General features: G+C 49.9%; 1 protein-coding gene across 2 annotated transcripts; it reads right to left on the bottom strand.

Annotated features, from left to right (window-relative positions):
- Positions 1 to 290: 290 nt before the first annotated feature.
- LOC1269612 (mucin-5AC) lies at positions 291 to 14,190 on the bottom strand. Of its 2 annotated transcripts, none has more exons than XM_061646079.1 (7): positions 13,453 to 14,190; positions 2,544 to 5,496; positions 1,829 to 2,469; positions 1,561 to 1,750; positions 1,353 to 1,492; positions 1,148 to 1,283; positions 291 to 1,088 (listed from the first exon to the last, which is right to left on the bottom strand). In XM_061646079.1, the coding sequence occupies exons 2-7, from the start codon at positions 5,208 to 5,210 to the stop codon at positions 864 to 866; spliced, it is 3,999 nt and encodes a 1,332-aa protein (XP_061502063.1). In that variant the 5' UTR covers positions 5,211 to 5,496; positions 13,453 to 14,190; the 3' UTR covers positions 291 to 863. The 2 variants fall into 2 exon arrangements, with proteins under 2 accessions (XP_061502063.1, XP_061502064.1); XM_061646080.1 differs by having other exon boundaries at positions 1,576 to 1,750.
- Positions 14,191 to 19,068: the final 4,878 nt, after the last annotated feature.

The raw sequence follows: 19,068 nt of genomic DNA, 5'->3' as shown, positions 1-19,068 counted from the left end.
TAGTGCTGTAAATTTCGTTTGATTCCGCTGCTCGTTGGCGTCCCTTGTTGGAGCAGTGTGTGTGCGAAAAATGATAGAAGAGTGGTCCGTCGTCTACTGTGCAAGTGGGAAAGAGAGAGAAAGAGTGCGAAAAAAGTCAATCGAAAGCGTCTCCGTAGTGTCCGCGTTGCTGCTTGGCGCCATTTTTCAAAATGCTGCCTGTGTGATATCGTGTCGTGTTTTCGGAGTGGTAGTGAGTTCGGGTGTGATAAGAACACGTTCGGATTGATGAATGAAGCGGTAAGCGAGAAGCATTAACACAAGATTGTTTATATTCATTTATTGTTTTTTGTCTGTTACTGTAACTGTTGCCTCTCTGTTCCGATCAGCGGTCCAACTGAATCAGGGCCGGAATACGGGCGATGCCTATTTTGTGTTGTTTTTTTTTATCATTTACACTCAACTACTACTTACTGCATACTCTCACGTGTTTGTGTTGATTTGTGTTAAATACAGAATGCCTTTCGCGCTACAACTAAATTTAATACCTGCACTTAAAGCTACGCCTACGCCTAACATCAGACTAACAGAACTTGTTCCTTGCTTTCCTTGCACTATATGTACACTTTTTCACACGCAATTCATCTCTCTCTCTTTCTCTCATGCTCCTCAACGTCTACAGTCCGTCTCGCCGGGAGACCGGGGCTAATGATCCTTTTTCCGACCTTACCCCCTCCCATCGACTCGCGATCAGTTCCGAAATCAATCAAATTTATCACAACGAGATCGACCCGCGGTGCCCATATTCCGTCTCTCGTGTATGTGTGCGTGTTTGTGGCCAAAAACAAAATAGAAGAAACGGAAAATGATCGCTTCGCTCAGCTTCACTTGTAGTACGTCGATTGTAATGGCCGGCCGGAAGAGGTGTAGGTGCTCATTGGTATGCTGCTTTGCGATTTCGTTGTGCCACCAGCACCCATTCCACCTCCGCCGACGCCACCGCCGCCCATCTGCCCGCCCAGTCCTATCGTGCCGCCCAGTGTGCTGCCCCCACCGTACAGCTGCTCCGCTCCCGTCGGTGCGTAATCCACGTCGTAGTAGATGCCGGACTGCAAAGGAGAAGGGGATTTAGATGGGTAAAGAAGGGGGGAGGAAATCAGAAACTCACCGTAACGCTCGCATTGCTACGGCTCTTTGGCCGGGGGACATTGAAGTTGCGGCCGAGCAGATCGGCCCGGTCCTCCTCCTCGCTGGAGCTCGAGTTTTCCAACGTTCGCATGCCATTTCGGTTCAGTCCAAGGGTTCTGTGGAGAGGAAAGTGTTCAGTGAATGACAGCTCAGTACACACATCATCACTACGCCATCTGTGTTACCTTGGCAACGGAACTGGCGGTAAGGTGCCGGTGTGCATGGGTAAGGTTCCGTGTAGCGACAGCGTGTTCATGCTACCGATCGTCTGTAGATTGGGATAGCCATACATGGCCGACGATGGACGTCCTGCAACGGGCTCAGCCTGGTAAGAAAGCAAAGGGGAAAGTAAGGTTAGTGCCCTTCCGCGTAACTGCGCCTCTGGTTGCGTACATCGATGTAGCTTACCGCGTAATGATTCGCTTGAGCCATTACGTCCGCAATCTGCGCCCACCGCATGCGATCCTCTAGCGTCACCTGGTACGGTGCCTGTCCCATGACCGGTGTCTTCACCTGCCCATTGCCCAGATACCCAAACACGGGGCTGCCCATTGCATTTTTGTGCTCTCGCTGCCACTTCCGGCTGTTGGAAAGAGAGAGAGAGAGAGGAGTTCCCGTTAAAATGCGCTCAAACCATTGGGATTGCCAGCTTCCTCCTTACCTCCACATAACGAGACAGATAAGCGTCAGCACAATGATGATGACGGCGGCCACCGAGGCACCAACAGCGACACCCAGCACCTCCCCATCGATCTCACACTGCGTCCCGTAGTAACTGCCAAGACACTTGCAAACCTGTCGATTGTTCGCATTGTCGTAGCTACAGGTGCCCCGGTTCGTGCAGTACGACTCCGGACAGGACAGACACTCTCGCCCCGCTCGCTGCGGCTGGTCGGCCCACGGATCCCGGAAGCCGACGTTACACTCGCACCGGAACGTACCGAACAGGTTGGTACAGTGCGCTTCCTCGTCACAATCGTTCAGCTCGTCCGACGTACACTCATCCACGTCCTGTACGCTCGAGACGGCCCCGGTCGGTGCCTCGACGTACAGGGCCGAGTTGCCGATATTGTTGTTCCGCCGATGGATCACCCCCAGCAGATGGCGCTGAATGTCCGACCGAAGCGCGGGTCGCAGTGTTTCCGCATTTTCGTCCAAATTGACGGTGTAGTTGACAAAGACGGCACCGGAAGAGGCACCGGAGGCGGCAGACCCACTGGACGGATTGACCGTGTAGATGCCGTTGATGCGTGCCTCCAGGAATTCGTCCGAGAACGGCGTCATTGACATGGCAGAGTCCATCTAGAGGAGCGGCGAGAGAGAGGCAGTTGGGTTAGAAAGTGAAGGAAAGGCCACACTTGGGGGAGATCACTTACCGCTCGGATCGCTTCGTAGCTTAGCTGCTGATACTTCTCGCTGCTTCGATCCGCCAACGACACGTCCCAATGGATCCGCCGCTCGTAGATCTTGTCCACGCGCATCGACAGTGCCAAGGACACGATGCGTCGACAAGGTTCTCGGTGCTTGCGTCTTGCGTACCCGGGCCGGCAGTGACAACTCGAAACGCCATTTTCCGTCTTGCATCGTTCATTCTGTGCCTGATCGCACGTAGAATCATCCCCAACGATGCACGTGTCGATACGCACCGGTGGTAGTCCGATCGCGCCCGGATACTTCGGACGACTCTGATGTACGGAGGGAGCACGATGAACCGATCCGCCTGCCGCTCCACCACCCGAGGGAGGCTTTTGATTCGATCCGATCGGGCCGGCATGTACGGGGGATTCCGTTTCCGGCACAGCGTATCCCGTGCCGATGATGCCGGGCTGCAGTGCCGGTGGCGTTGGACCGATCTTCGGTGGCTTTGGCCGCTCCGTCGCTGCAATCGGACCAACGGGGCGGGTAGCAGTGGGTTGGATCTGCGTTTTTCGTTGCGTTTCCGTGCCGAACAGATCGATGTACGATCGTTTACCATCGATCGAAACGAACCCATCGGTGCCGGTGCCTGTTAGGATGATGCTTGCCTCGCCTCCCGGTCCACCACCAGCACCACCACCCGGCTGTCCTCGGTTGTAATACGGATTGATTTTGATCGTCTGCTGTGATCCGGACCCACCCGACCCAGGACCCTGGATGGCGGACAGTGTCACGTCGAAGATCTCGCCATAGTTCGGCGGCCGTCCACCGGGTGCGCCCGATCCTGCTCCCGGCGGTGGAGCGGTGTAGATCTCGGGCCGGTTAGCGAATGGGGGCAGGTTTTGCGTACGAATCGCATTACTATTGCCAGGACCAGCGGCGGCAGCACCGCCTCCCGGCTTAAAGTCCGGATCGTCCAGCACCAGTCCGGGGCGTGGTTGGAACCGATAGTCGGAAGTTTTGGCCGGCTCGGGCGAGGCTTTCGATGGTGCAATCACGTCCGAAGTCGTGCTGTGTGGCAAACCAGCAGGACTCGTCGTTGTAGTCGTCGTTGTTGTCGTCGTTGTTGTGGTCGTTGTCGTTGTCTTGATCGTTTCACTCGTCAACACCAGGGTGGGCGTTGGAGTGATCGTTGGCGAATGATCTCCGCCATTCGAGGGTTCAATTCCAGCAGTGCTGGACGTCGCAATGATGCCATCGGTCGTCGAGGGGGTCGGTTCTAGCACACCGCTCGATGGGAGATACTCGATCGAGTTGATCTCGAACACGCTGGGCACTACTTCCGGATCGTACACCTCCCCGTTCGGACCGGTCGCAGGCATCACGCTGGCCGCACTCGTTGCCGACTCGATCGTGTACTGTACCTCGGTCGGTGGCGTCGGTTTCGGAGTGGATTTTCGCTTCGGTGGACCAGTTATTGGTTGCTGTTGATCGCTTTCCGACGTCGTGGTTGATGTGCTCGTTGTAGTCGTGTACTCCTGCTCTGGATCTACTTCCCCCGTGTTGCCCTGCTGTGTCGTTGTGGGATAGTTGCCACCACCACTCGTTGGAGCCTCGTACGGTGGATCCTCAATGACCTTCTCCGTTACGTTGTCGATCGCATTGCCACCGTCGTTGTTGGTAGGAATAGCAATCGGACCCGTGTTGGGCCCGCTGTCCGGTCGATAGTCGAGACTCGTTGGATACGGTTTGTACGGTGGAATAGGTCGTCGATTGGGAGATATCGGTGGTCGCGGTTTCGGTCTCTGCCAGGGCGGTCTGTTCTGTGACACAAATCCAGGTCGGTATGTTTGCTGCATGGACGGCACAATTTGCTCCGGAATGGGAACTCCGGTGAGGAAGGGCCTTATAGGATGACCGTCTGGCCGTGGGCCCGATTGTGGAGGGCCCGAAGGTTGCTGCTGGCCTTGCTGGTCCGGTTGGAGCAAAGGTCGCGAGGAGGTCGGTGCACCTAGCTCTCCTTCGTACTCGTTCGGCAGTGGTTGAGCTTCGGATATACGCGGAGGTCCTCGGTTGTTGATGCGTGAGGCCGAATGGCGCCTAGTGGGCTGAGGATTCGCGTGCACATTCACATTACCATTCAGCAGCTTCACAATCCCGGTGATGATGTCTTGTATGTCCGGGTTCGGATTCTGCCGGCTGCCTTGCGATTGTGGTGGTGCCGGTCCCGGCACTCGAAACACGGGCGGACGGTTCTGCTGGGAGGCAAGCACTGCTCGCTGCACGTTCGATATGTTCATGGCCAGCTCCTTGGTGCGCTGGTAGGACTCGTCGAGCAGATCCTTGCCGTTGCGGCCGGACGGACCGGTGGCCTCCAGCACACTATTGCTGTTGCTGTCGAAGGAGACGGCGAGCAGGCTTCGGTCGCCGCTGGCCGATCGCGGTGTAAGCTCGTTCATGATGGCCGATCGTTTCGATTTGCCGGCCAACGCGTCGGTGGTGGCGGTGGTGGTGCAGTCTTGTGGGGAGTTACAGCTAGGGGATTGCTTTGGAAAGGTGCTTGCCGTCGTCGCCACCGCACTTAGGCAGAGGCCGACCAGCATGGCTGCTATCAGTCGGTAGATGTACGCCATCTGTTGTGTGTCTCTTGTGGGACCATCCCAGCGAGTGTGTCGTTTTGCTGGCATGATTGCTGCTGGATTCTGTGGGACGCTTCTTACTTAAAATTAGATTCGTCCTCCCTTCGTCGTCGAGAAGACGTTCGTTCTTTCCGTCCTTTTGTTGCGGCCTACTAGATGAGAGCCTATTTCCGCTTGGTTGCTGGGAAATGTAAGACACCGCAATAGCTACTAGATGAGGATGGTGTTGATGCTGCTGTTGCTGCTGCCGTGTTGAGCTGCTGCGCTCTTTCGACGCTCATCTTTTCCCGGCGCAGTACATTCGCGTAGGATTGTTTCGGGATGGAGCAAGAATCTGCCAGAAAGTGGAGAAAAAACATTGCCATAAATAGATAAGTTTCATGTGTGTTTAAACTGGGCCACTCTTTTTAATCCCAATTGGCCGCATTTTCTGCAAACAAGTTTGAAAACGTGGGATGTAGGCGAGCAGTTACGGGATTAGAATTACTTTTAATCTCTTTCCCTCTCCCGCCCCTTGATAAGGCGCTAGTTATTACACTCGATAAAATTAAGCCGACCACTCACAAATAACCTCCATAATCCTTCTAATGCTGCTGCCGCTGCCTCTCGGGATCATATCTGGATCATACGATCGTGAGGCATGCGAATTGCGGACACACGCGTGCGCGCGCAATGTAAACATCTCGCCTCTCGTATGCTCTCACACACTAGCTAGCTCCCAGGAACGCAAATCATGGCGGCTGACCCCAAAACAAAACCCGCCACACAAACGTTCGGCGGGAGAGAGCAAAATTGTTTTTTCCACTTTTCGCCCGCCGCACGCGATCCGGGGTAGATAACGACTGCGCAACCAGCAAATGCAACCTGTTCCTGCGTTTGGCGCAGCATTCGGAGGGCGAGCTGTGCTAAAAAACTCAATTCCAGTGCGTTTTCTCTCCGTTTGCTTTTTGCTCGGCATTTTCGAACTTCGTGAGTGAGTGGGGCGAGGAATGGCCTGGGCGCATTTTCCATCCAATTGTGCCGCTCCTCCCACCACCCACCGCACATGGGAATGGTTTGGAAAAGCTTCGTTTCGTTTTTCTTCATTGCACTCGCACGCGGTTTTTGGTGATCCAGAAACGGGCTTCAATTTGCTTACTCCTCGGAAAAATGTGTCGATGCAAATGTGTATACACACACACACACACACACACACACACAAACGATCGATGGAAGTGCCGATGACCGGAAATCCCGCGGTGCATCCATAATAGCGCGGAACTCATAACTCAGCATCGGGCCCGAGCGATCGCCGGCTGACCGTTCGACCGATCGATGATATTCCGGTCATGAAATAGTTCAAATAACAGTGCATCACCATGAGCCACGGGCCACGGGCGCGTGCGGCGAGGAAAATAAGGCTAAATTGTTGCTGTTGTTGTTTGCGGAATGGTGGTCTGGCGTGGACTCGGGCTGGTTGGTTGTTCCGTCCGATAATGCGGGCCAGCCAGGGAATAGGAAATGGAAATGGAAGGGAACGTAAGACGAGATTTCAATCCAATTGAGCCGTAAACAAGGCAAGAAACCGTTTCTTTTTCGTTCCCTCCCGTCGTTGGCTATCACCGTGGTGTGTGTGCGTCGTGTTGATCGTGTGAGGGAAGCGTTTCAATTTAAGAGAAAGAGGTTTCAAATTTCCCGAAGAATTATTATTTCACAGGTTGAAGTAATTCAATCACCGTAACGCAAAATTGCATTAAATGTAGTTCAGTGTACCAACGATCAGCGATCACTGATGCTTAGAAAATAACGTTAAAATGCATGCAAATCAAAATGTCAATAGGAAATGTTTTAATAATTTCATGTACGCTGCTTCGTAGCACGATTGAAATATTAATAACGTCTGCTCCCATTATTTACATAACATCATACGGCTGTTACTCTCTTACGCCCCTCGGAAAGCACACCTTTCGAAACTGTACTTGAAAACACGTCGTCCGTTTCTCCTCATCCTCCGGAAATAGCAATCAACGTCCCGGGTTTCAATTTGGAGCTGTGTTTGTGTGACTAACACCCTCTCCCCGGGGCTATGAATTTGGCGCTGCGCATTTAGTTTCACTTTCCGTGCATGTTGAGTAACCCTCTGCAACTTGAGGCACCACTCCCGCGCATTGCCACTCGAATTTCAAACACCATTCAGTCGAGAAAGAAGCGGTGCAGTAACGACAAGCGACGAACCCGGCGGTGTGATCGTGCTGATCGATCAACCCAAACGATCAATTTCCTTAACCGTGGTTCACCCCCCAAAAAAAGGTTACCTGACTTCAAGCTTAATTTACTCTTACTTTCTTACGATGGGTGCTGTAAAGAGGAAGGAAAAAACAACAACAGATCGATCATCGATCGAACGCCTTTGGAAAGCGATCGATCGATGGTGTACGGGAAGTTTTTCCTCCCGCAGATGAAGCGTTTGTTTCCTCGCTTGCGCTTGGGGATGTTGCATTATGGAGTTAATTACATTATTAAGGCTTTAGTTTTAAGTCCATGACCTTAATCTTACCACAATGATCTGCACGGGAAGGGCGAGAAACAGAGATAGGTGGAAATTTTATACGCTTTTCGGCACTAAACTCCTCAACCCCACACGCGTTATCTGCGTCCCACGATTGCGCTCCACCAGCTCCACAAAGCAAAGATCGCACCGTGGTCGTTGGCCGTGCTCTGTTTGCGCCCCTCTAAAGCACCCCGAGGGGGAGAAGCAGCAGCAGCCGCAGCAACAGCAACAAACCCCCGTTAATTGAATATCTTCTTTTTCCCTACTCACCCGGAACTCATTACCCAGTGAGCTGGGTTGAGCTTTCAGCTCAGAGTTTTGCTGGTTTTTGCTTTGCTCGGATAACTCGAACTCGAGCGAGCGAAAGGAGATTTTGCTACGCTTTTCTGTTGGTTGGTTGCAACATTTCCGAGCACGTTTCGTACGGTATTGGAGTGTGTTGTTTTGCATTTGCGGATGGAGTCAGTCCCAGTCCCTGTGCAGGGAGAAAGAAGGGCTGGTGGAACTCAAAGTCCGGGATCTGGCTTACTCTTTTTCCCTTCGAGGGATGGTTGGTTCGGCGGGCAAAAATTACAACGGCCTTCTCGTGCTGCTGTTGCGTGGCGGTACTTTCCCGATGACTAACTTATTGCAGCTTGTATATTGTGATGAAGCAAAGAAAGAGCGGGTACCCGAGGGGAGCTTGCAAGAAAGGCTTGCGTCAGAGACCGAGCGTCAGCGTGCGTGTCCGGGTCGACGACGACGACGATGACGATGATATTTCGACACATTCGGCATTGTTTAAAGCATTGTGAGCAACTCAACCCCGTTTTTTGCTATGAGCGGCAGCAGGAGAAAGAGCAATAGAAGGGGGAGGACCGTGGGTGGCGCATGTTACGAAATGCAAATTCGGTGAGCATACACGGCGCCGTCGCTGGTTTCTTGGGCCACTGCCATGTGTGACTGGCATGCGTAAAATTGTGTTTTTATCAAACGTGTACCCCCCTCTCCTGCCCGCCCTGATGGTGTGCTCTGGAGTTCACTTGGAGGGAACTAAACCGGATCCAGCGGCGACGACAATTGTGTTTGCACCAACGGTTGCGGGCAACCGTACGCTATCGAGGCTAACCGAATGCATCTATGCTGCTACCTTCGGCGAGGGCTGTTGCGTTGTGTGAACAAACTGCTGCAATAAGCCAATCGCGTACCACCAGTTGTTGCTGCAACGCTCAGGGCTCAGGGACTTTGCCATTTGCCAGACATTTGTTTTAGTTTTGCATTTCCAGCTAGAGTGAAAGTTTCGGGGTTTTTCTTGCTCAAAATTTCGCATTTCGATTTCACCAAAAAGAATGATCCGCCAGTTGAAGGGGAAACCGCGTGCAAAAATAATAACCGGAGCAATATAAATGTTCTGCGGCGTGAAACAGGTTTTTCCGGAGATGACATTTCTCATTCGATCTTTCCTTTTGGCCCGGGGGAGCGGTTTGGGAACGTAAAATCGAAAGGGGCCCGGGGTCCGGTCGTCCGGAACAGTGTGCTAAAATATATTAATTATTTGTAGCGCTTATCGATTTGGATTGGAATCCGTGCAGGGATGGAGAGGCGGTCTGGGACTCATAAAATATGGCCATTGACCTTAAAAGCGCGGTGTGGAGTTCCAGTTTATCCTTCGCAAAGCGCACACTTTTATTGCACTTTCTTTCTGCGGCCATCGTCGAGGGTGGCGCGAAAGAAATGGTAGAAATGGTTTTATGACACGTGTGCAATAAACTCGCACAAAAATGCTAAGAAGTGAGGTGAGATAATCATCTAAGCGGGGAGTAGCAGGCCGTTAAAATCTAATGATCGAGCCCAGCAAGCTTGTTAAGAGACTTGGGTGTTCTTAAGCACGGTCAAATGACTTGTTAATAATCTAAAACGTAGAAACTCGCCACTAGCCGCAAAAGCGAAATTAATGAACTGTATCAGTCACAGCTGTTTTTTTTTTCTTAGGCTGGGTTTTTTTTGGGCTTTTCTCCAACTCACACATCCACATTGCACGGTCTCATAGTGGCGTTGTTACGGGTCACAGCAGACGGCCAACCGGAGCGAAAGTAGTAGTGACCACACAGTAGTAGGCCGCGATACAAAAAAAAACACAAACTGCAACTCCTTCAAGCACGAAGAATTTCGCCCCAATAATCATACATCTCCTGTGCACATTACACCTGCGGCCACGCGTACGTGTGTGTATGAGTGTGGTGGAGAAAGAAAACTGTCAAAATCAAGTAATAGAGAGAGACAGCGAGAGAGACAGAAGGCATTGGCCACTTGCCACACGACGACGGTACGGTATTTCACTTTTTTATATGCTTTTTACGTGTCGCTTTTTTCCACAGCTTTTGCTGGGTTTGTTTTTTTTTTTGTTTTCGTGCACTTATTTGCTCTTCTCTACAGGGGCTTCAAGTTAAACGTACAACCCCAACAGAAGAAATAAGCGAGAGGCCAAGGTTTGTGCCGTTTCGATTGGCCGGCGACCGAGAGTCGTTGCCGGGAGTTCGTGTACCGCTATCAGTGCTACTTTAATGGCCAGGCTTTACGCCATCTCCGTGTGTGTATGGAGAGGAAACCCCCTTTGGAACGATTCCTCCGAGTCAGTACCGGTTCCTGCTGCTGCTGCTGCTACTGCTGCTGGTGACAGGAGACGGAGTCGTTTCGTTTAGATTTCCTGTTTTCCTCCTGCGCTTCGCATGCGCTTGACCTCTTCCAAGGTTTTCCTGATTTGGAATCCGGGCCCGGATGAAGGCCAAACCACTTCCTGGTGCAAAAAAACAGCAACGACCATCCTGGACCACTGTTTTCCATGTCAAGTGTGAGGACTGAAATATGTTTCACCCAGATTAGACCTTCTTTCCACTTCCAGTTCGTGTACTACTTATCATATTTGAACTGGGTTTTTTTCCTATTTCCCAAACAAAAACAAGTGTTTTTGTTATGTCAAAACGATGGCACTTGAGATAGGGCATGATTGAGGATCACAGCTTCAATCCAAACTCCGAAAAACAATGAACGGTTTAACGGAACACAGTTTGTTGTTCGTTCGAATATCAAAGAGCACGCCAGCGAACACAACGCTCCCGTTAATCCGTACAACGGGCGAAGGTTTCGGGAACTCTATGTCTGATTTGTGCGTGATAAGTGTACCGAAAAGCACCAGCCATCCATCTTGTTAGGCGTGTGCGGCGGAGGATTAACGCCTAACTCCGAAGTTCTTCACGATTCTAGTGGCTGATAGTATGCTCACCGTTAATCGTCATTATGCGGCAAACGAGCAGAAAAAACGACGCTAAGGACCGATTCCAAAACTATTTGTGCTGGCTGAGGTATTCTAACAATGGAAATCATTTGGGGGGGTTAGCGTGGGGGTTCTCATTCCCCTGACGAAGCTTGAATGATTAATTGGACGAGCGAGACGCACGCGTGTACCTTTAAGTCGATCGCGCAGTCGATTGATCGTGTCCGTAAAAGGAAGATACTATCCCTCCGTATAAGGAGCCAAAGAAAGCGGCCTCACTCTGCCGGGCAGTACGGGAGCAGCAGTAGTCGAACGTCCGCGGGTTGAGCACAGATTAATTTAAAGCTATTACAAACATTCGACTGCCGCTCGGTTCATTCCAGTTCAGCTCTGCTTTTTTACTACTCGAGGTTGCTCTGCTCTACATGAGAGGAGGCGCGAATGGAATGGTTCAGTTGCTTGTTGTTGTGAGTGCTGGTGCGCCTCCGCAATACACTTTCGCGACTACGCAACGCAACGGCGTGTGCGGGACGACATTGACGAGCATCATGAGCGCAATGTGATGCAAAGGTGAAACAAACCCTGCCTCCATCCACTACGCGAAGAAAGAGAAGGAGGGAAGTGATGGAGTGGTACGGGGTGCAGTAGAAAGTTTCCATCCACTGCCTCTCCCCTTCTCTCTTTCTGCAGGGGTGATTGTGGAGAGTGACGGGCGATCGTGGAGTGATCTCGCAGCAAGATCCGACTGGCGTGTAAAAAAGCGCCTCGGAGAAGACAACAACAAAATCTTTCACCATTCGAACGACGAATCCACCAGAGCATGAGGCGGTGTATGTATGTGTGTGTGTGTGTGTGTGTAAGTGTTGGTCCCGGACACATATGCGCCGGAGGGTTTTCTGTCTCTTTTTAATGGTGTGTAAAACACGGGCAGTGCACGATCGCGAGAGAGTCACAAGACGCTATACTGCAAGACAATGGCAACAAAACAGCAATAGGCATAGAAACGAATTAATTCGACCCAACCGGGAGCGCAAATTTGCGAAACTATTTGCCAAATTACACGACAGAAAAAATGGCGAAACACCATAGTACAATAAACAGGAAAAGATAATTAAATTATAAAATAAAACTTTAAAGCTCTCGCCAAATGGGCAAATGAAAAGCAGGCAGTAACGAATTTGGTACCCGTTTACGCGTCTCAAGATTCGCACGGATGGAGTGAAAAGTGTTTTAAAGACAGTAGCAAAAGGGCAAACAAATAAGGCAATGTGAGAAGGGAAGGGTTTTGTGTGAAGTACGGTGAAGCACAGCGCGAAAGAAACACAGTAAAAACATAAAAAGCGAACAGGAACAGTGGACTGACGATGAGTGTGTTTGCGAAATGCTGTTGGCGTAAAATGAAAATAAAAGCTCTCGATGACAGCGTGCCGAAGAACGGTGACGAGAGGAGAGAGAGACAGGGAGAGAAGTGCAGCAAAAGGGGGGTTTTGCAAAGAGGCTTTTAGAAAAGTTAGAGGTGAGGGTGAGTGAGAAAAGCGACATGCAATATCTAAGCTTGAATTGTTAGCTAAATGACACTCAGCAATCGGTAAACAATTAAGAACCTATGAGCATAAGTTATATCACTTTGAGTTTAAAATGCATATCTCATACCCATGATCGTATATTTGATGATCAACATCAAAAGCCGAAACCCCAAATCAATGCTTACCGAAAGAAAGCTTAACGTGAGTCTCATCGTGAGTCTTTTCCTGTGTCAATGTCAGTAGGTACAATGTCGGCCCGAAAGCGTCGCCTCTTCCATGGATCGGTAAGGTCAGGCTTAATCGTTTTCTTTTCCAACCGCATTTTTTTTTATTTATATTGTGTATAATCGCTCAGCCCATCCACACCTTTTTCTTGTCTCTCGGTGGGAGAAGATGAATCCAAAACATTGTGAACGAGAGAGGGCGAGATAAATGGTACTTGAATGTCCGTGCACAGCAGAGGGCGGGTGTGTGTGTGTGTGTGCGCGATCAAAACACACGCCACAAAGCTCGTTTTCACATTCCAAAGCTCTGAGCTCGATACGATGGCTGGCTGAGAGGGGAGATCCTTTGCCGGCGGTACGGCTCGTAATAAAAGAGCTGCGATCCTCTGAACCCATACAATAGCAGCCCGTGGGACACACACACCCTTACAGCACCCATTGAAATTACAAAGGGGTAAAAGAAATACGACGGACAAAATCCCTCCGCAGGGGTGAAGCCACCCCATACGCACCATGCGTCCATATGAGAGAGTTCGTACACCGGGCGATCGAAGGGTGATCGTGATGGGTGTGAGAGTTGAGGAGATTCCCTGCTATCTTAACCCTGCTCCCCCTTTTGGCATCCTCTTTCTCGCTCTCTTATCTGACAAGCCCAGCCTGGAGGCGGTTCGTTTACTGACCTATAAAACGAAAGCATTTCTCTTGCGTCGAACAAGGCGACGAACCCAACCGCCGAACGAAACAACGCTGAACGTACCTGTTCTTTTCCAATAATAAATGATCGTTCCTCCACGCACCCTGCGGGACGTGCTTAATGATGTGAAGGGACGCGCCGCTGACGGGATGCTGTCCGCTGTCCGCGACACGTACAAGTGTGTGTGTGTGTGTGAGCGTGAGTGGGACGGCTGCGGGATCGATCGAACGTTGGAATTCCTCGCTGGACGAGCGGCCCTTTGCGTGCAGAAAGAGAGAACCTCTCAGCTCGCGTTGTGCGCACTATGTGTGTGTGTGTGCGCACGTCCGGACGCGCGTTTCACTTTTACTTCCAGATTCTTTTCTCGCTCTCTGCCTCCTCTTTCCGTTCCTGTTTTGCCTTGTGCGCGGAGCAAGATTTAGCTCCTCCAAACAACGAAAGACTTGTGCGGTGCGGAGCGCACACAACGCACAAGCGACGAACCTGGAATATAACTTTTTTTTCTTTTCTTCTGCTTCTCACTCACTTTCCTGCCCGTTGGTTCCTGCTGAGAGTTGGAATTATTCTGCTGCGGGAATTATTTCGCACCCAATTGCTAGCACGTTCACTTTTCAATGCAACGCGCGTGTACAGCGGCAATGGCATAAACTTGGGCTTTCGTTTCTTCTTTCACTCATAAATTCTTTGCACAAATCACTGCAGCTGCTGCCGCCATTCACTTTCACGCTTTCTTGCTGGTAAATCACTGCACCACTCGATGCTGTTTCAATTAGACACTTGTTTTTTTTAACTTAGTTAGTTGACATACACTAAACTGAAAATAATAAAAACACTATTAAAGGGATGATTCCAAGAAGGGAACAAGGTATTTCCCCCTCCCTAACGGCGTCCACTTTATTATCCGACAGGTTTCTATTTTTTCCCGATAACGCGACGAAGCACAGCCGGTGAAAACTTTCGGGGTCACTTTTTCTTTACTACTACCCACCCCGATGATGTTCACCGTAAGCCCCTTCACCTTCGATTTCACTTGAAGCCACTGCTCTCCTCAACCGCTTCACTTTGCCATGATAGCCTAGCACACACAGACATACACCACACCCTCTCCCGAGGTCTTATCGGGTGGTTGACGTACGCACCTTCCAGTTTCACCGACTTTTCCCAAGCCTTTTCACACTTTACACCGTTTCCACCGGTCCACTGTTCACCCTCCCCGCGGGTCGGAAGTTTTCCGATCACATACAGAGAGTGCGATCGTTATTCGCAACCTGACACGTCGTCTTCTCACCGCGGTGTCGAGAAATTGTGGCCGGCTGCAGGCGACGACGAAGCAAAGCGACTTTCTTCTGCTGCTTTTCTTTCACTCACTCACTGGTTCATCACACCATTTCTCTCTCTCTCTCTCTTTCTCATTCACAACCCCCCGCATGCTCTGTTGGTGAGATGACGATGCTACACTTTCTTTCCTGAATATCTTTCACCTCTCCGTCGAAGCGGCCAGGTGAAATTGCTTGCGAGACACGGCGGGCAGGGAAACCTTCGAAAAGCTTCTACACACCCATACACAGTTGCACACACTCACACAGACAGATAGGAAACGCACGTACACACAGAAAACGCTGCATAGTTTTTCCCTCCCCGCGCGGAATACTTGCTTGTATGTGTGTTGGTGATGATGGTTGGTAGCGCAATGCGTCGCCTACTCCGACGTCAGCTCTCCTCGCTTCGCTGCTTGGATGCAGTTGATGTCTTCACACGACGTCTTTAACTCTCTCACACAAGCACACGCACACACTGGTGCTGCGTCTGTTGCTGCAGACACACCGACCGGCCGGATCGACGACCGTTTCGTTCGAATAGCAACGTACGAATGTGCCGCAGCGATGGGGGTTGCTGCCGGTGGAGCTCGCTGAAGCCCGCGGTTATGCTTTCTTCCCTCGGTATTTTCGTAGCGAGTGCGCTCTCTCCCTCTCTTTTTCTCGTGTTTTTCTCCGTCACTTCTCTCGGTTCGTTCTTTTTTTGCGGCTCTTTCTTCTGTATGCCTCCGTTCCCCTGTGTTCGTCGTCCCCGATACTTGAGGGATGGATCTAGAGAAGACAGGTTGCTGGCAGACACTGTGAGCGCCCGTAGCCCATCCGCCCATCATGCTGTAATGTTCGTTTTGGTTGCCCGCTGTCAGAATTCTTTAATCGCTACCCTTGCCCCGCTCATCCCTGTGTGCCACGCTGCACCACACCATCCCTTGGGCATTATTATCGTGCCGCGATCGCGGATGATTGATCGAAGGGAAAGTGTAGAAGATTGAGCCCCGCTCTCTTTCTCTCTCGCTGGGCTGGCCAAACAACTGGGGTGGTGTGTAATGGTCGCTACTTGAACGGTTTGAGATTGTTTGATTATGATTGCGTGGTGTTGGTTGCGCGTGATGTTGATCTAACGGGCCGGTAAAAATTCGACTTTAGGCGTTCTTTTAGCCGGAAGATTTGGTATGGCAAATTATTGGTTAATAGAATAGGGAATGAAAAAGGGAAATAGGGGTGTTTCCGGGTGTGAAATTATTGATACAAGTTTCATTTCAAGCTCACGTAGAGTTGGAAAATGCAATCAATCGGTGTGACTCAATTTTCTAAGGAAACTTTTTTCCACAGTTCCTTTATGACGAATGCTAGAAAGGTGATCGCAAGGCCACAGTGTACGGTATTTTGTAATCCCTTTCGTCATAATCACATGAGTAACTGACAACGAACAGCTTCCAGCCCCCCCACATACACACTCAGCATTCGTACATCCGTTGATGAGTCAAAGACCTTGGCAAATCGGGGTGGCAAGAGAAGAAGAGATTTATCTGCGCCGAATGACTTCATCGCAAAGGATAACGGAACAAGGGAGGAAAGACGAACCCCCCAAATGGCGCTTTTCTTCCGCGTTCGGCATTACAACCCATCCCTTGGGCTAAATGGTTCTATGAATTCCCTCCCGAATGTTCCGCGGGTGGCTGTTAGATAATTATGTTTTCCCTCTGTTTTTCTGTGTATGCTTTTTTGCACTTTCTCGTACTTTTTTTCACGCCAAAGCCAAAATCCACTTAACAGCATGAGGGGAGCTTTTTTGTTATAGCCATCTTCAGATCGACTGCTGAGAAAGGGCGTTTGATGGATGCTGTTTTCTTCAGCAAAACAATCCAATCCGTTAGTAAATTAAACATTAACACTCATCGGCTTCAGGATTGTATCCCATTAGGCGGTGTGTAGATGGATAAACAAATAGATAAACAGGTTTTTAATGCTGTTTTTTTTCTTTTCGTTGCCTCATCTGTGTTGAGATGTTCCGAAGCAGTGGGAGCAATAAACAGCGTTTCCACTCGCAAATTGTTGATGCTGTGTGTGTTTTTTTAAAGGAACAACCACACCGGGCCTCTTCTTAGAATACTTTACAGTGTTGCTTTTAAGAGATGGAGAAGATGATCATACATAACTGACAATACTGTCGTACTCTTTCATTTGTGCAATCTGCCGGACGGAAAACAACGGGCTACAATCACACACAGATACTTACAGAAAAAAGAAAGCTTTTCATTTAAAGCCTCGCACCATAAACGTACGTTACTGCCACAGTTTTCCCTCGCACGGTGCAGCAATCACAAGCCGATCAGACACACACTCCGGTACCGTTTAATCAATCGGCAAAAAGGGAATGCATCCATTCAATAGCCGAACCCACATCGAACACGCAAAAGACGCTTCTCTCCTGATCATTCGTAACGTAACATTTCGATAACGGCTTACGGCGGCAGACACGGCCCGGGGACCGTTACGTTTCCTCCCGCCTTGTCCGCGTCGTTTTGTACAAACCGAGAGCCCAATTTCTACTAGGCATTAGGTATAATTAGATAACCGCAAATTGATAATTGTGCTGATAATATTAGACAGAGCGTGGGGAGGAAAGAAGGGAAGGAAAAGCATGGAGCGTCTTGAATTCAAAAAAGCATTTTCTTCGGTTGTGAGTCGAAAAGTCGTAACGGTTCCAGCGGCGAGAAAAGGCGGGTTAAAAGGGTCGAAGGGATCACTTAATACGTACTTGCTGGGTCTTAGTCTGGGCCGAGACGATGGAGTTCGGTGCATCATCAAAGCGATATTTGTTGTAGGTAGGTCGCGCTTATAATTTCATTCCATTTCAAACGAACGGAAAAGCTTTCGGTTCGTCGGAGGGGAGCATTAGTAATGGAAAATCGAACAGCAATTGTAGGTTTCAAGATTGAGGTATAGAGTGTAAGAGTTTCTGGCAAAGATGACGTGGTCATATCGTCAGGAATGGTATCGACTCTAGGCCGTTCTTGTACGCTGTAAGAATTGAACTACTTCTCATTCGTCTTCATTGGAAAAAACAACAACAAAGAACTTTCCACGCTACGGCTCATCTCATTACATCATCTCCCCAAAACAAGTGCTTCCAAAAAGCCACCTGGAGGCATTTAAATCGAGCTTTAAACAGAGCCACACGTGGAAGTGCGCACGAGAAAGCAGGAAAGCGCATGCGGCGCCTGCGTACGAAATGACACAATAAGAAGCTTGCGCATTAGATATTGGCCATTGATCCGGAGGGGAAGTGGTCGGTTTGATCTTCGGTTACAGCATGGTAGAGGTTTGATGGAGGTACATTATAGAGGGCATTAGGGTAATGTTGATGTCGTTTTGGCTTAACGCAATGGTGCGCACACTGTCTTTGCTGTACTTAGGCTTAATGCTGTTGCCTGCCTTCCGTTCGGATGATTACAGCATTTCGGTGCAATTTTTCATACCTTTCTTGGGGCATGCAGTCGCTCGTTTTTTTCTTCGCCGTTTCCTTCTTCCTTTGGTACAAAATTGCACAAAACAAAGGGGTAAATGTCTCGTTACCGGCGGAAAGTCTCGTGCGCAAGAAGGAATGACGTGAATTTATATCCGTCGATTGTGTGCCCTGCTCTCACATGCTCATTTGAGGCATCCGCAGGTGGAAGTGCAGCTGTAGCGAAGCGCCATATTATCCTTTAACTTCCGGCCCTTGGTGCCAACGGCTGGCGGAACTGAATTGTCTTTTGCGAGGTGGGAACAATAGGAACAATGCAACCTTAATTGTCGTAATGAGAAGGAAGGTATCTGTAGCGAGGTGAAGGTGGGTTTTTACATAATCAAGCTTTTGGAATGTCTGCATCCTTGTGTTAGGAAATAGAAAGGGAAATATCGTTTGACAGCATGATGGTTCGCATCAAACGCATTTTCTCTTGCTCCTAATCACTTACGCTTAATTAAAATGAACGAAACCTCACACTAAACCACTGCTTGTGGAAGCACTTCTGCCCTGTAGGTCTGTTTTAAGTGTGTCTACTTGAAAATTGAAATCGAAACTGCAGTGAATATGACCAAAGCAGCCAGGTCAAGCAGCCAGTATCAACTGGCCCTCATCAACAACTCCACTCTCTACCCCTTTTTTCGGGTAAAAGGCAGCTTTCGATGGCGTTAAAAATTTATGCATTTTCCACCCTAATTCCTCGTTTTCCGGTGCTCCCACCCGTTTCTTGGTAGGAGATAAAGCATAGGGCGCGAGGGAAAGAAAAGATCTTTAGTTTTCGACCGCTTTCGATTAGCTGCCGCACCTTCACGACTTGGGACTCTTTCCCTTTTTTGTTGTGCTGTTGTGTCCGAT

This window comes from Anopheles gambiae, chromosome 2 (genome assembly GCF_943734735.2).
Source record: "Anopheles gambiae chromosome 2, idAnoGambNW_F1_1, whole genome shotgun sequence".
Lineage (NCBI taxonomy): Eukaryota > Metazoa > Arthropoda > Insecta > Diptera > Culicidae > Anopheles > Anopheles gambiae.
The sequence above is the reverse complement of the archived record's forward strand: the minus strand, read 5'-3'. Positions and strand labels throughout refer to the sequence as shown.